Source organism: Nicotiana sylvestris, chromosome 7 (assembly GCF_000393655.2).
Source record: "Nicotiana sylvestris chromosome 7, ASM39365v2, whole genome shotgun sequence".
NCBI lineage: Eukaryota > Viridiplantae > Streptophyta > Magnoliopsida > Solanales > Solanaceae > Nicotiana > Nicotiana sylvestris.
The window spans coordinates 78,128,998-78,147,684 of record NC_091063.1 but is presented as its reverse complement, the minus strand read 5'-3'; the positions used below and the strand labels follow the sequence as shown (position 1 = coordinate 78,147,684).

The 18,687-nt window shown below is 32.3% G+C and overlaps 1 protein-coding gene across 1 annotated transcript; it reads right to left on the bottom strand.

The window, feature by feature from the left end:
- Positions 1-13,672: 13,672 nt before the first annotated feature.
- On the bottom strand, positions 13,673-16,529 carry LOC138873351 (uncharacterized). The gene is made up of 5 exons (XM_070151814.1): positions 16,184-16,529; positions 15,807-16,011; positions 15,107-15,657; positions 14,321-14,931; positions 13,673-14,116 (listed from the first exon to the last, which is right to left on the bottom strand). The coding sequence occupies exons 1-5, from the start codon at positions 16,527-16,529 to the stop codon at positions 13,673-13,675; spliced, it is 2,157 nt and encodes a 718-aa protein (XP_070007915.1).
- Between the last annotated feature and the right edge of the window lie 2,158 nt (positions 16,530-18,687).

Genomic DNA, 18,687 nt, shown 5'->3' with positions numbered 1-18,687 from the left:
ATACTCTTATTAGTGCTTTTCATGATTTGCAGGTTATATATGACTAGGGAAGGCTAGGGAGCACTTTTGGAGTCAAAAAAATAAAGAAAGAGAGGCCAACCGTGAAATGTCCCAAGTGAACCACGCAAAAACAGGTTGAAGAATCAGAAAAATGACTCTGCCGCGGTTCCACCGCGACCGCGGCAGAACCGCGGTGAAGGATGCTCGCGGACAGAAGGAGATTCAGAGGATCTGTTTGGCCGCGATTCGAGAAAAGTGCAGGGACTAAAGTGTAAACACGGGATTTTTAGCCCTAAAACCTATTTTAAACACTAGACTTCGCCCAAGAGAGGCATGTATTGATTTTTAGAGTATCTTGGCAAGAAAAACAATTGTGAGAGATCACCCAAAACATCTTTCTTCTTTTCTTTGATTTTGATTGCTAGTTTATGATGGATCTTATCTTAGTTTGTTTACCCATAGTTATGAGTAGCTAAATCTTTTGTCTAAGGTTTTGATGGAACCTATTGGGGGATGAACTTCTTGTTTATGTGAATACAAATTGCTAGTTTCAATCTTTATTTATTCAACTATGTTCTTGTTGTAGTTAATTGACAGGATCCTCAATTAGCTGTGCCTATTTAGTGTGCATAACTCGGGAGAGAGTGCATATTTAGGTTATTGTTGAATAACACCACTCCTAAAGTATAAGAGGAATCTATAACTGCGGGTTTAAAGGCGGGATTAGGGATAACGAAGCCTTGGGTGCAATCTTAAGTGAACTGTGTTAATTAAAGCTAGCTAGTGTATCTCGGGAGAGTGCAATAGTATATTACTGTGATTACTCGGGAGAGATTTATGGTAAGACGAGCGTTCATGATTGATAGAGAAGTGTTGGTACATTTGTATGAAGCATAAACAGAAGGGATTCCATCAATAGGGGAAATCTTTACCTTAGCTTTATCTCATCATTGTTTACAACCTTAGAGTTTTAGTTTACAGCTTGTTTAATTTACTTGCAATCTTAGTTACTAAAGAAACCATCAACTTGTGATTCAAACATTTGGGAAGCTGGTTCTGAAGAGTTTAGTGGGTCTAAAGATTGTGATTGATAGGTTAACTCTCTATGGGATTCGACTCCGGACTTGTAAACCGGATTATATTTGCAACGACCGCATTGTCCTTTTTATAAGGCATAGTTGGGCGTGATCAATACCCACTAACTGACTAAATACAATTATATATCATAATATCATTGATAATTATAGCAATCTCTCTCAGATACTTCACTTATGGTTTGAATATTATAATTATCTTTCCTAACTCAATTTCTCTATGTACGTTATTTATTTTAACATAATGAAAAATAAAGTTTCAATACTAAAATTAATATTCTATAATATCATTAATGTAATCTATCAAACGAAGATGAAATACGTAATTTAGAACAAATATCATAAAGTAAGAAAACTGACCGAAATAGGAGAACTCAATCTTTTCAAATATTATATCTCATCTTTTATGGCCGCTTCAAATTTTCATTATAAAGAAACGCAAGAAACAAAAAAAAAAAAAGTTGAATTATATGCTATGCAAATTACACTTAATTTCCGATTATGAGAGTTACTCATGGAAAAGAAAGTAAAGAAATTAAAAAGAAATTCTACAGGTGTTACGATTATAATTTTTGAACAGTTTCAGAGCTCTCCCTCCAGGTTTGCTTTATGACACTGAATTCCTTTATTATAAAAGCACGAATACAATATCGGTTTACAAAAATAACCTTATAATATTAAGTATAATAAAACGACATAACCGGAATTCTAGATATTAGCCTTATAATCCTATTAGTTTTAGGACATAATACTACACGTTAGAAATCCTGCATGATTACCTCTAAGATTCCTATTAGTATAACTACTTTCGGGCTATCTAATTCATATAAAATTGAACAAGTAAATATCTTTAGTCATGTAATCTTATTACTTTTAGGATATACTTCTTAAAAATTCCTATTACTAATTTAATTTGAAAGCGTATTTTAATGTCCTATTACTAATTTAATTTGAGAATGTATTATATTTTCCAAATCTACTTAGGAAAAGGAGAGCCTATATTATTATAAAAACATAAATACAATATTAATATATCAAAATAGCCCTAAAATATTAAACGGAAGAACTCATAGGAAAATGACATAACTGTAGTTACCTCTTTCTTGGACTAAAATACCTTCTATGCTAATTTTTAATATTTAAGTTTTAAAATTAAAAAAATTCTATTAAATTCTTATTAAAAACATGTAGTAAGATTTAATAAAATTAATTTCATAAGAATCCTCCGCATTAGCAATACGTTACCACTCCATAATATCCAATACTATGAAAAATGAAAGTAGTATTAAATAGACTGCATAAAGAGTTACTGAGAGAAAAAAAAACCCTACAATAATATATTTTTATATTATATTAAAACTATTTTTCTACTCAAATAATATTTTTTACCAATTCTTTTGTGTAATATTAAAAAATTCTCAATTATTAAACAACAACTAAGAAAATATTTAAGAATATAAATGTATGAGAAAGAGAAAAAAATAGTTGGTAAGAGTCAATACCGCTAACGATTCTACAGACATAAAGATCTAAAAGTAAAATGTCATATCAATATTTTACTCTTTGAAAATAATATTTATGGTGGATAAAAGTATAATTAAGATTAAATATACAAAACAAGAGATGAACTAATATTAAGATCTGAATCAACATAGAATAAATTATTTTTTATGTTAAAATCAAATAATTAAATTTTTTAATTAATTATTTAGCAAGAGAATCCAATTCAATTATTTTTTATAAATTCATCATATTAGTAAAATTCTTATTCAAGTTAAAAAAAATCTTAGGGTGCATAAATTTATTCCATAAAAAGAGCGTTAGAACACAATGTAAAAAGGTTAACATATTATTAAGAATCAAAATGTTATACAAGTTTATGAGGAAGTACAATCAAAGCTAAATTCTAAACAAGAACAAGCTTTCAAGACTATATTATAAAGAGTCGACTCTGCTATAACGGAATTATTCTTTGTAGATGCACCGGTGAAATCGAAAAAATATTTCTATGTCATGCATTATTTGCAAATATCATATCAAGAGGCATGACACTATTAGCAATAATAGCAAGTGATGCATCAACAACGATTTTATTGGGAGGCCCACCACTTTAGATTTGATATACCTCTTCAAACAAATCAAATAACCATCACAAATATATCAAAGCAGAGCACTGGTGCTAAATTTATGAGGAAAGCAAAATTGATAATATGGGATGAAGCTCTTATGGCTAAGTGCCAAACGATCGAAATAATTGTCCGAAGTTCTAGAGATATATTGAATATTAATGAACCGTTTGGTGAAAATCAATGGTTTGAGAGGTAATTTATGTCAAGTACTACCAGTAGTTCCAAAATCGACAAAAGTAGAAACGGTAAAAGCTAGCTTGCCAAAGTTATACTTTTGGCCTCAAATGAAAAAGATTCAACTGACAAGAAATATAAAATAAGAACAGATCCAGTATTCAGTGTCTTCTTACTTCGTTTCGGAAACGAAGAAGAGCATCCAATAAAAGAAGATTTGGTTCTTCCCGAACACTTGGTTATCAATCCCAATGGTAATAGTAGTCATTTAATAAGATAAATATTTCTATCATTAGATTTAAACACAATTTGTGCAAATCGCATGATAGAATTAAAAAGATATCTTAGCTAGCAGAAATGAATATGTTGATCAACTAAATAAAATGTTGATTGCAAAATTTTATAGTAAAAATAAAATATTTTTCTTTTTTTTTACTCAGCAAAAAATGATACCAATAATTACTACCAAGAAGAATACTGAAATACTTTAATACCAAATGGCCTTCTACCATATATATTTGTTGTCAAGTTTATTATTTCTTACGTATGTTAGTGTCACCATATATATAATAAACTAAGTTAAAATTGATCTTTCATTGAATATAAGTTGATTATGAAGAAAAATATGCCTGTCGTGCTACTGAATAACTCAGATACGTCAAATAGCTTATGTAATAGCACACATATGGTATATAGAAGTTTTGACAATAACGTCATACATGCAAAAATTATCATGATACTGGTCAATGTGCTTCTAAGTATATTCTTATTCCCGAATTCAACTTTCGTCTTTTGAAACAAAGGAATATCTAATTTAATTTATGTGAAATAATTTTTAGTATGTTTATATTTTGCAAATATAATAAATAAAGCACAAGGACAAACGTCCTAAATATTAGACTATATTTACCGCAATACGTTTTCTTGCACGAACAACTGTATGTTGCACTTTTAAGAGGGATATCAAGATCTACAATAAGAGTTTTGGTTAAGGCAGAGCAATAAAGTATTATGAGGAAACATACACAAAATAATATTGTCCACAAAGAAGTGTTCGTTAAGCTACCATCACATTAAATAGTTTTAAACTATAATACATAATTATCTAACTAATATGACAAAATTGATCATTTGTGTAAGTTTTGATGATGTCCTTTTATTTTAAATTCATGTATTATGCTAATGTAATAATATTTTTCGCAATTTATTGATTGTTATATTATTAAACATAAAATTTCTCTCATTAATTAAATTATATTGTTCCTTCTTATAAATAAATGTTTAAATCATCATGTGCCATTATTAACGTGCAACGCACGTTCATAGATACTATATATATATATATATATATATATATATATATATATATATATGCACCTGCTAGAGGGGCTACACAGCTGATTTAATTTGTAACAATATGATAAATAAACTACCAACCTGAATTTTTTAACTTAATATATAAATATATTTTTCACATGTAAATTTATTAGGTACGGTTCGGTATTTTTTTGATTTATTTTTATAAAATAAAAAACTTACCCTAATTATCGGTACGATTATAGATTTATATAAAAACCTACAGTTTTATTAAAAGAAACCTAAACATTGGTTCGGTACGGTACTGTTCGGTTGGTTTAGTCGGTTCTTAAATATCCATTAACACCTCTAGATTTACCGATACTGGTATTTACACCAAAGCAATAAATATATGATATGTGATTGCACACACACTTTTCTTACTTAGCTATTCAATATTATTATCTCATTAAATCACTTAATCATGATAAGTTCGTATGATTTGGTATAAATATCGACTGCGAGGAAGTTTTTATGCGTATCGCAGTTATAAGAAAACATAGCGCATTACAAAATTGGACTCCCTATGAATCACTCTCAAGAAACAAGGCTACTGAGTTTGTTGGAGCAGAACTCGGGTGGTGGGTTTTTTTCACGCTTAAGTGGGGTGAAATTTGGGTTGGGTGGTGGGTTTTTTTAAACATAAAAAAAGAAATGTGTCGTTTTAATTTGGTGCTGCCATGTGGCACTCCATCCAAAATAAGAGTATTTTTGTTTTAAAGTATGACGGCAGAGGTATAGATAACCCAATAATATAACGAGGGATATTCTTAGACTATTTTCAAAAGTACAAGGGTATATTTGGGCCTTTGCCGTTTCGATTAACTACTAAAGATAAGTTCGAGTGTATCAACAATCCCGCTCTAAAATTGGATCTGAGCAGTAGCTAAATTGATGTAAAATACTTGTTCTCATTGAGTTTGGTATCTAATGCTTAGACCATGTACCTTAAAAAACAAGTTGACGCAAATGGTACTGTTAGCACGTAGCAAAAACAAGTCGACACATAAATTCCAGGGTTATTGAAAGTAAAGGCGGAAAAAAAAAATACAATATTGATAGGGCATGAAGCAAAAAGCTAGAAGTGAAGCGCTCAATTAATGGAACATTAAAATATATGCATTCAACATACAATAGTATCAATGTTAATCAAACTCCTAATGTTAGATTTAACGAATTGCGCGTCATTAATTAGAGACGCATGGCTTCACCCATGCGATTTGAAGATGTATTTAAGAAACATTACAATAAGAATTCAGAGCTAGGGAACAATTTTTTTTTTTTTTGGTTAACAAGGGAACGCGCAGTTGCTATTCTTCGGACGCGCATAGAGTAAACCTCACTCTTGTGTAATAGCCCGCAAATGTAATAGCCTGCAAACCACACAAGAGGGTAAACCGCACTAGGCATGCCCCATACGGCAGGCTCGACCGAGGAGGTATGCAAGTAGGATTCGAACCGTAGACCTCCCATACTTTTCAGTATTCAACCTAAATGAAATAATTCATTTACATGAGCCATTCTTGTGATGGATCGTTGGAACTTGGGGTTCAACTTTGACATAGTCTTCAACTGAAGGGCAACACGATTGAGTATTGGCATCATAATGATAACTAGATGATTTTGCAGGTAAAAATTCTTGAAGCTAATTAATTGAAATATAAAAGAGCAAAAACTCATGAATGAAAAGTCTCCATTTTGGTGCTATTTTTCCTTTTCTTGTAAATTTTAGTGAAGGTATAAGTGAGAGGCTGATCTTCTCTAATTTCCACAAGTTTGTCAAAAAGAAGTAACTAATCAATCTAATTGAATTAAGAATCATAGTTAGACGCATGGTAAATTTCGCCCTTTAGCCCTAAATCAGTACTATTTCACAATCTGATATCGATTACCTCAAAGTCACAGGCCGTAAGAATAGATTATAATCACAATGCGGGGGCCGATCTATAGTTTAACAGATTAAGGGTCGTTTGGTAAGAGGTATTAGAAAAAATAATGTAAGCATTAGTTCTATGCATTACTAATACCTTGTTTGGTACATTTTTTCAACTTGTATATAACATACATTATACTTGGCATTATCCTATGCATAAGTAATGCATAGAAAACCATGGCATTAGTAATACCAAGGCTTTAATGCATGCATTAGCATGGTTAAAGACAAAATTGTCCTTAAAGTCCCTTAAAGCTAGAGAATATGGAGGGCATTTTTGTAAGCAACTATTTTTCTTAAAAATTATGCAATGCATTATAATTTTAATACACCACACCAAACAATAGATAAAAAATAATATTTGCATAACTAATGCTTGCATTACAAACCCATGCATTACTAATACACCTTATTCCGCACTATTCTTATACACCCTACCAAATGACCCCTAAGTTCAACCAACCCAGTAGATTTGGCTTACACACTACGTATATGTGTTAAGAATACACTAAATAAATACAAAAAATATGTTCTAAACCGGGGGATTTAAATTTTTAAGACACTTCAAAACTTATATAAATTTTTAAGACAAAAGTGTAAAGAATGGGGTAGAAGGGACACTTTAAAACCCCCGAAGTTTTCTTATTTTCAAAAACGTCCCCTTCCTTCTTCTCGCCGATGGATGTTTGAAACATCTCCCGTAATGTTTGAAACATCTCCGAGAGATGTTTCAACTATCCCGATGGATGTTTCAATTATTCCGGGAGATGTTTGAAACATCCCCGCGATATTTGAAACATCCCGAAAGATGTTTGAAAAATCCCGGTGATGTTTCAAACATTCTTGAGATGTTCAAAGATCACGGGAGATATTGGAGATGTTCAAAATTATCCACAAGTTTTGTTATTTTTAAATTGACCCCCGAACTCCTTGTGTCCTATATTCTTTCACAAGACTTAGAGAAGTCTTTTTTACTTCTTTTTTCCTTCTAAACCCAAAAAATCGAATAAACTGTGGGTTCAAAAAGTTCTAAACTTAACATCCTGAATAGACTCTGATCACAACAAGATAACATCACATGAATTTGAAAAGACTTACTTGTCATGCTGATTGATTGTGAGAAGAGAAAAGCCCTAGGCTTTGTTATGCTCTGTTCTATAATCTCAACGACACCTTTTGGAAATTTGTCTGTGTTTTGGATTTTAGAAAGAAAGTTTAAATAAAGGGATTTTTACCTATCTATATCATATATCAAACCTTATTACCTTCATTGTTTAAGGATTGTGTTAATTACATTTAAGCATACCAAATTACCTTTTATATACCATAATTCAAATTAAGGGTATAATTATTCCTTCATTTATTGTAGGCGTGATTTTAGGACCGTATTTTCACGTTATTTGGTTTACCCGCCTCTCTCTCCTCCCACCCCCCCACACCCCCTACGATTTACCTTCAGTTAATTCCCCCCACCCCCACGATTTACCTTCAGTTTTTCCTCCATTCTCGTACAATCTCTTCTCACCCACAATTACCATCACTTTCTTATCCACTTAATTACCTTCAGTTGTATCCCCCACGATTTGAATTCACTTCCATCTTTGTCTTCAACTCCTAAATCATGAAAAAAACCAACACTCCCCAAAAAAAATCATCAAAAGCTATATTAGCTGATATTTCAACCTTTAATTTGGGTGTTTTAACACCAAAATCACCACCCAAAAACCCACAATCGACGCATGCAAGTGAACAAACTACTGGTATTTCATCTCCTAGACAAATTCGTGCGGAAATGAGAAGCAAGCATTTGCACGATGTTGATGTTGGTGGAGTTTATAAACTAGTCGAGAATCAACTCAAACGCAAGGGGATACATTCTGTAGATAATGTTTACACGTGCATTGTTCTTCTGTTATTGTTTTGTAGTTATAGGTGTGGGTAGGCTATTCTTCTTCTAGTTATATTTTGTATTTGTCATGTAGTTATATGTAGATTACTGCTTCCTTTTTATGCAAACTACTAATGTTCATTAATTTTATATTTTCTACAGAATGGACCTTACTTTGCACAACAAAATGTTGATTATGGTGTGCTTAGATTCCACAGTTTGTGTGATCCTAGCATACCTAGCCAGATACAAGCTTTACTCTCTCCGAATGCTTTAAGGGTTTTCAGAAAAACTTGTTTTGGTTACTTATTAGGTCTCCCCACAATCTGTATGCAAAACCAATCACTTCATCTTCTGATGAAGTATGAATTGACAAAGTCTACTGACTCATATTTTTCAGTACTATTTAAGGGTGAAAAATTGAATTTTTCCTTGAGAGAATTTGGGTTGATAACTGGTCTTAATTGTGTGAATAAGTTTTCAGACTATGGTTACACTTCCACCTATGTTAGCCCTTTAATGAATACATATTTTCCGAACAAAGAAAGGGTTGAGAAATGGCATTTGAAAAATGTAGTGACTAATAAAGCATGGGCAAACGATGTGGATGCGGTGAAGTTGTGCATTCTTTATATGTTGGAATTTTTTGTTTGTCCTTCTGATAAAGACCATGTGACTTTCATAGACAAGTTTATGTTCTTTCTAATAGAGTCTGGTAATTTTGAGTCATACCCATGGGGTATCAAATCCTTCAAGCAGGTTATTGAATCTGTCCGACATCGTCTTAATCCCCATGTACATTCTTATCTGATACGGGGATGCTCATTAGCCTTGCAAGTGTGGCTATATGAGTGTTGCTCGTCCGTCAGCACCGAGCTTGCTACGAGATGTTCTGAATCTATACCTCGCATTTTAAGATGGTCAGCTACAAAGGGGCAGATTTGGTTAACTGCAATTGAAGAGAAGATGATCAAGCCTTGAGTGGATCAAGGTATTTTTTTCCACTTTTGTATGATGCTACAATTACATTCATAATAACTACATTGAATCTACATTTTTTTGTCACTTGAATTAACTGTTATTTTCATCATTCAGTTCACAAACATGATTGAATCTGGAGAAGAGCTTGGAGTGCTTAATCTGCCAGACAAGATTCAATATGAAGATGAACATGGTGCTCAACCATCACATGTTCCAACTGCTGCTTCTCCATCATTTGAACCCAAATATACAGATTGTCAAGAGGACATTGAATCTGTCAGTAGCAAGCTCATGAAGTTGGAAAAGGGGATTGTGCAGGTATTATGAATAACTACAATATATTGACATAATTTGCTACATTTTGACTTCATTACATAACAATTATAGTATGTTATACATTGTAGTTAATTTGTGGTATAAATCTATAACAATTATAGTTTGTTGAATTGTAGTGTAACTGTAGCAGTTAGAATAAGATTACCAACTAATTATATATTTAATTTTTAGGTTGATGGAAAGTTAGATGCCTATAGGAAGGCTGTTTTTGAGGAAACTCTCAAGCCTTCGAGAGTTCATAGATCAATCTTTGAAGGGTGTTATGAATGTGATAAACAAGAGGTTTGATTTGGACGAGTCAAAGGTAAGAATTTACATATAATTTTGTACTAAGACTAATTAAGACATATGAATAAAGTAGTCTCAAATATTCCCCAAAATTGTAGTTTGCTGGTAGTTCAACAAAAAATAATTACCAACATCAAGGAGAGAACAACCAGCAATTCCAGTTCAATGCTGGTAATCAACTGCATGGAAGCACAAGCAATACAGGTATCTACAAAATTCCTACATACATATCTATAAATTTCAAGACAGCATTATTTAATTATACTAATCATTTTTTTACTATGTGTTGCAGCTACAATTTCTCCAGAACATTTTCAACCACATGTTGACTTATATCCTGACTTCCAAGAAGTAGCTGAGGCATATAAAGCAGGTACAGAACCATTCCTTCATTACAATAAGGTTTTTATGCAAAATTTTAATAATTTACACCTTAACTACATATTCCTACATATATCTACAATTCTTATTTCCAATTATTCATTCAAGCTGAAGTTTCAGCAGAACATCTACAAGGAAATATTGAGGAAGAACCAGTAATTGATGAAGTAGCTGAGGCACAACAAGCAGGTAATATATTCTCTATATTCTCTATAACTCCATAATACTGTTCATATCTACATAGATCTACACTTATCTACAGAAGGTGAAGTTCCACAGTCGCCAATTCACGGTGTGACTGTGACTGAAGTTGTTCCTGAAGGCATTGATAAAAAAGTTGTTCCTGAAGGCATTGACAACAAAGGTTTGACATTGGATGACTTTGAGCTGCCAGAAAACTTATCACAGTTGGTCATGTATGGCGAGCCCATACCAGATGAATCAACCCCTGTTCATCCCGGTAGAACCAGGCAACCGGGAAAATATGCACGATCACCTTTCACATCTTTGTATAGTTCTGGAGGCAGCACATCTGTTGGACCTAAATTGTTTTACCTCAAGCACCCCTTCACAAGTGTCATAGGTGAAAATGTAGATCCTGAATTGACAGAAAGGTTCACCAACTGGTTATACATTCGTAGTGATAAAGTATCTAGGAGGTATGAATGCTTCATTTTACACTGTCTGTTCACCATTTTTATACTTTAAAATTGTAATTCATTTTGTCAATTTTTTGTATTTGATATTTTTTTGTTATTACAGGAGGAAATATTACTTTTCCAAGAAGGATAACCAAATCAAGCCTTGGTTGGATTTTGGTTGTGAAAAGATTGATAAGAAGGACTGGTTTTATGACCTTGCTCACCCCGGACAAGTCATCAATAACACAGTAAGTATAAAGAACATAATCATTCACAATATCTATTTTGTCTTCAGCTGTGTAGTGTAATTGTAGTTTATTTTTCAGCTATGATGTGTAATTGTAGTAATATTGTAGACAACATATATATGTTACTATATTTATGTCTCAGCTGTGAAATTTTGCTTTTTATGGACCTTATGTATCATATGTGATGATGATTGTATGTACAAACTGGAATTTTGGTACTTTTGACTGACTTGGAATCTCTGTGTACCACAACTGTAGTTACCTTGTAGTAATATTGTAGAGCTTGTGATTGTGCCTATTAATATTAACTGTAGGTTGAACTTGCTGATTATTGGGACCTTAAGTTAGGTGGTATGTTTCATTTGTTCCTCTGTATAGTGAATAAATGTAGACAGTGCATAAATATAGTTAATGTGTAGTTGTTTTGTAGTCTGATGGGTCAATTGTACATATAGTACTTGTTCACTATGGTTCATACAAACTACAATTAAATTACATTTTGTGAGGTACTTGGACTAACTGTTATATTTCTGTAGTTATAGTGTAGCTAATTTGCAGCAATCTGTTAGAGTTTTTAATAAATTCAAATTGTAGTTAATCTGTAGCTGTCTTGTAGACAAGTGTGGTTACACCGTACCTTATTGTATATGTTTATTCTATTTTGGCAGCACATTGATGTTATTATGTATTATCTGCGAAAAAGAGGCAAATATGGCCCCAACAATAATACTAGGTTCACAACCACGGATTGCTTGTTCAAGACAAAGATTGAAAGAATCTATGACAAGTTCATAAGTTCTCCACCGGAACAAAGGTATTCGGTTGTTAAACCCGAGGATGATGTTGGAGAATATATTCTTGGGTACAGAATTCTTGCTAATGTTGCCTGGGATCTTGTTGACTATGTGCTCATACCTGTGAACCTTGTAGAGAACTTCCATTGGTTGTTGCTAGTTTTTGACATAAAGGACAGACAACTTTATGTTTATGATTCCATGGTGAGAGCAAACCGTCATAAAACAGTTGAGACATTGGTTGACAAGTTTTCAATCATTATCCCTCTGTATTTGTCATGCACTGGTTTCTATGGTAAACGTAAAGACATTAACTTCAAGAGCACAAAGGCATACATCGAGAAACCAGTTACGGACCCTCTCGACATACAATGGATGGTTGCTGAGATTCCACAACAAAAGGAAGGCTCAGTGTAAAAAAATAATCTCCCTTTCTATATGTTTAATTTTTTTATTTTAATCATTTGTTATATAATGAAAAATTCTCATCTTATGCAGCGATTGTGGTGTATTTGTGGTTGCATTTGCGGAGTATGTTAGCCTTGGAGATTTGGCAATCCCAAAGGAAGATCTTTCTGATATTGACCAACACCGTAGACGCTATGGAGCTCTACTGTGGGACTATGCAACAAAGAAGCAAGAAGATGGGTCAATCAGTGAGAGTGAGGTTACTGGCAGGCTAGCAAGGAGGAAGGGTGCTCCGGCAAAAAACGAGAGGACTAGAGTGCAACGAAAGAAGAAATAGACTATTGTGTTCCTAGTTTGGTCTGTGAAATTTGGTAGTTGAATTGGAAAACAATGTAGGAAATATGTCGTTTTGGTTTTCTACAACACTTTTTGTTGATTACATTATACTCGAGTACTCTGATTACATTTTTACAGCAACAGCTTTGTCTTACAATTTGACTTTAATCTTCAAGTTATTTTTATAAATACCTTCAAGTGCCAAGTAATATCTGTATATAACTGTCATTTGTTACACATCATAAAGATAAAATAAATACAGGAATCATATAAATAATTTAGCCATCTTTTATCAACAAGGTTTATCAAAAAAATTCAATTTATCTACATTTAAACTACGTCAAACTACATTTTAACTACAACTCCTCTACATATGAATAACAGGACTACAGTTCTAACACAGTTAAACTACATATTCACTACAATCTGGATACAATTTACGTTGAATGCATTCTTTATTAATATCAGTTTTTTTGTATACATTAAATATTAAAGTTTAACTATTCTATAAAAAAGATAACTTTAGATGCTTGACAGAATACATAAAAACATAAATAGTGCAGATACACAAATTGATGTTTATACTTCTTATTCATCTTCAAAAACTTAAACAATTACACAAGAAAATCCGATAATTTGAGCTCACTAACATTTATTTTGAATAACTATTCTAACTACATGATATTCATTTCTTTTTCGGCGCATTCTTGCAAGTTCTTTTGTTATGCCCTTCACCTCCACAATTGCCACATGACACCTTGTATTTCTTTGACTTTATTTCATCAAATGTTTTATATCTTTCCTTGTGAGGTCTCCCTGGCTGCCTTTTATCTCCCGCCGGTGGCTTTACTACCTCATCCAAAATATGTTGTGGCACATCCCATTTGCCTTCATCAGGAAGAGGATTTACTGGCATTTCATAGGTAAGCAGAAGGCTCTTCCTTGTGTAATACGGAGAGCAATAGTTTTCGTATGTTTCATTCCTATGCCTTAATGCTGCCAAAGCATGCGCACATGGAAGTTCATCAAGTTGGAATTGTCCACAGCTACATTTCTTGTTTTCTAGACACACAATGTACCGCTTCACACCATCTAACACAGTATGTATATGATCTGTTGAAGCCCTCACCTACAATTGAAGACCAAACAGAAATAATAATACATCAATCATTAAAATGGATTATCAACAATTTACCTACAAATCAGCAACAAATATATTACAGCTCATCTACAAACTATTATTACCGACAATTTGACTACAGTTTAACTACAATCTGGAAAAACTGCAGCTAGTACTTTTTTGATTCTACTGCACCAAAAAAAAATATCTTACCCTTAGTTTCTGAGATAATGTACTGTTGTCTTCCAATTCTTTGTTGTATTTGTGACCAAGGTATGTGAAAGTACCCTTTGCCTTCGATAACTTTTCTTTTGTCCAACGTTCAAGAAGAGTCCTCATATACTCAAATAGATCAAATATTGGAAGCTCTCTTGCATCTTTTGTTACAGCATTCAACGACTCGGCAATGTTTGACGTCATAGTAAAAGTTCTATTCACCGTTGCATGTACTCTTGACCATCTATGATAGCCAATATCATATAGGTAAGACTTTACACGCAGGTCTACCTCTTCAATCTTCAACATCCTTTCATTAAATTCATCCAGAGTGTATGACCGTGCTGTAGCAAAGTACAATTCATGTAATTGTAGATGTCCCTTCTTGAATTTTGACCTTATATTTGTCCATATATGCCACATGCAAGAGTAGTGTGCCAATCCTGGATAGACAACTGATGTTGCCTTCAGTATACTCTCATGCCTATCTGAAACAACACACATTGAAGGTCTTTCACCATATGCCTCCTTGAATTGCTCAAAGAACCACTTCCAAGACGCGTCGTTTTCAGAATCAACCACAGCATATGCCAAGGGAAAAATAGTACCTACATTTTTAAGACATAAAATATGATTAAATAACAACTACAATATATATTGAGAAATATAGACATGTTAACTACATTCTTTTATATAACTACAAAATAACTACAACATAACTACAATTTAACTGCATTTTAAAGACTGTCTACAAAATAAGTACAAAATTATTCCATTATTTACCTGCTGCATCCATGGTGCTTGCTGTCAGCATAATCCCCCTGTAGGCTGACTTTAAGAATGTCCCATCAACCACTACTACCGGCCTACAATGTTGCCAACCATTTATTGATGTACAAAGAGCAACAAATGCGTATAAGAAGCAATCATCTGCTGCCTTCTTCAATTTAACAACAGAACAAGGATAATTCTTCTCAAGAATATAAAAATATTTGGGTAATTTGTTGTAGGAGTCACACGGATTCCCTCTCAAAAACTGTAAAGCTTTTTCCTTTGCTCTCCATGCTTGCATGTAGCTTAGGTTCAGTCCATGTTCGGATAACATGTCAGTTTGTATGTCCTTTGGTGTGTAAACAGTCTTAGGATCACAATACTTTGGAACGACCATGCTACCAAGTACTGCTGCAGTACGTTTGCGCTGTATGAATGTTTCGTCCATTAGGCAGCATGTGTGTTGACGGCTGAAACTTCTTATCTTGAACATTGCCGAATCATTAATTGACGTTGCCTTGAAATGCCATTTACAGCTTTCAGCAACACATATAAGCCAGTAGCTACAAAAGAAATACAATATTTACACAAATTTATGAAAAAACTACAATTAACTACAAACTGACTACAATTTAACTACAATTTATAAAACCCACCTATCTTCAATCATACACTGATTTTGCTGATATATTATCTACAAATAACTACATACCTTCTATGACTAGATCTTTTTACTCTGAACTGGAACTTGTGCATCACTGAATAATTCTTCATTGCAGCAGCTACTGTTTGCTTGTCCTGATAAACTTGTCCTTCTTCAATATATGTTTGCGTAGATTCAGTTATTATTTCACTTTGATATTCCTCTATAGCTGGTGAGGATGGAAATTCAAGTAAGTTTAGGGATCCAGACGAACCTGCAAACAATAAATTCATAAATGTAGTTTCTATGTAGATAATTTTGAAAGCAACATTGCTTTATCCTTTTCAGTACTATGTGAGCTTTGTAGTTTAATTGTAGGTAATTGTAGTAATATTGTAGATAACATAGTAACACCATAACTCTCTGCAATGTCGAATCAAACATACCTGCACTGGTGCTTTCATTGTTGATTGCCAATTCCATATTGAAATCTCTTACGCTTATACATAAAGGATACGAACCTAAGTTTTTATTCTCCTTTTTGGTTTCCATGTACACACGAACCCCCATATCATTCCTAATCTCCATTGGAGGACAATTCTCGTTCACAATGTATTTGATTTCTATAATTTTATCCGATGTATCAATCGATAATTGTTCTGCAATTGTAGAACTGAGAATTCCGTAGCTTGCATTATCATCTACCACAATGGCATCAACTTCAAAATCTCTAAATCTGCCATAGTTATCCCAATTACCATTCGATTTCAGCATTATTGGGATTTTTGACATGATTTCGTGTAGTTGATAGGAAAAAAGACGAAGAACAGATATAGTTTCTACAATTTGAGTACTGATATCGACGAAGAGCAATTTTGTACAATTTGAGACGAAGAACAGATATAGTCTCTCTTCAGTAATTGTACAATTTGATTGCGTTTTTTGTTGTAGCTGATATCAACAGAGATCTCTTTCTGTTGAGGAAGGAGAGAATTACGCAACTGGTGCCTTCATCAGATCTGGTGCCTTCATCAGGAAGAGAGATCTCCTTCAGTTTCAAAATTCGAATAAAATCCTTGACAGAATCACATCAGATCTGGTGCCTTCATTTTAGGGCTTTTTTAATGGCAAAATCTACCTATTTTTGGATTGGTATATAATTTGTAGTAAAAGTGTGGACTACATGGGTAAATAACAAATTATGAACATTTTTGGTAATAAGGTTTGATATATGGTATAGATAGGTAAAAATCCTATACTATACACTATATGAACCTTATTACCAAAATTATCTCAATTTTGAATATTATCTGTCCTAAATAAGATTTACTTATAATTTATATACAATTTATTATTAGTGCCTTAAATTAGGGGATTAAGTTACTCTTTCGCTTTTTTCTGCCGCCTCTCTCCATATATTATCCATTATTAGTGCCTTAAATTAGAGGTTTTAGTTACACTCTTTTTTTTCTTAATCTTTTCTCATGTTCCCTTTATTTAATTTCACGCATCTAGCACAAATCTATATCTATATATATCTATATCTATATCTATATTTTATATTTATATTAAAAGCACGAAGACCTTTAGCGAAATGTCGTTCGCCTTTTTTACCCTTAAAATTTTGATCTTATATTAGACAAGATCGTCATTTAAATTATCTCCTAATATTTAGAAGTTTTAAATCAACTAAAATTTTACTTATTAAAGTTTTCCTTATTTAAACCGCTACATATAAGTCTAAAATTTAGGACATTAAATCAATTAAAATTTGACCTTGTATAGATCAAACAATTCATTTATAATAATTTGTTTCTAATTTTTTAGACCTACAAATTAGGAACGTGCATTTGTAAATTTGATAAAGCATGTTAAGATTCCATTTAATGTACAGTTTTCTTCCAAATTAAATATTTAAACTTTTCAATCTACATCAAATTTATATAATTGTTTTCTTAAAAAAATACTATACCGTTAAAGTTTATTCCATATCTTGACTATCTATAACTTTAATCCATTATATAGATTTGGGCGAGAAGTGAATGAATAAATAAAGCAAATTAAAGACTAATGTCTCCCTTGTTGACTGTTTTGAGAGGCAACCAAGTTAAGAATTAAATAAATTAGAAAACAACATTTACTCTTAGAGGAATAATTCACAATTACATATTATATTTTACCATCGTGTACTTCTACTAAGCTATTAATAATTTGACAAACAATTCAATACGATGATTCATTACCAAAAGAACATTAATGAATATTCATAAATTTTTACTCACTAATACTAACTAACAAATATTAACTTCCATTAACCATAAATAAAAAAAAATTATTGTCAAACGAAATAACATAAAAATAAAATTTGAAGAAAAATATAAATAATCAAAACCTAACAAAAACTTGAACTTTGGATGAAAGGTTTTATCAAATTCACTTTTGCGATGCGATATTATATTCTCAACTAGTGAATTTGTCTGCACTTCTCGCGGCTTAAACTTTATTTTTTATAAATTTACTAAATGCAGAAGAAATAAAAACTTAAATTTAAAAATAAATATATATAGTGGGACATTCACAAAATATAATTAAAAATCAAATATATAAGGCAAAAAAAAAAAAAATGTGAAAAGACATCACAAAAATAAATCCAAGTGAAAGCATCACATACTTTTTTGTAGAATTTAAATAATCAAGTTCTTGAGGTAAAGTCTTCTCTCGGGAAAGATAAGTCAACCGTTAATTTAAAGAGAAAACAAATGTGTTACATGAGTCCCCGATCCTTTCGGTCCTATATAAAGGTCTTTCATTATAATACACTACTATACTTACCCGCGCGATGCGTGGATAGGCTTAAAAACAAAGGTTCGCATAGAGAAATATTAAAAAGATATATATATATATATATATATATATATATTGCAAACTATATTTATTGACTGCATTAAAA

Bases quoted from the DNA above. Each gene is read 5' to 3' on its own strand.
- LOC138873351 (XM_070151814.1), bottom strand. From the start codon at position 16,529: ATGTCAAAAATCCCAATAATGCTGAAATCGAATGGTAATTGGGATAAC. The intron at 16,012-16,183 runs GTATGTTTGATT...TATTGTTTGCAG, and splicing joins CAATGAAAGCACCAGTGCAG to GTTCGTCTGGATCCCTAAAC. The intron at 14,932-15,106 runs GTAAATAATGGA...TTAAAAATGTAG, and splicing joins AAGCACCATGGATGCAGCAG to GTACTATTTTTCCCTTGGCA.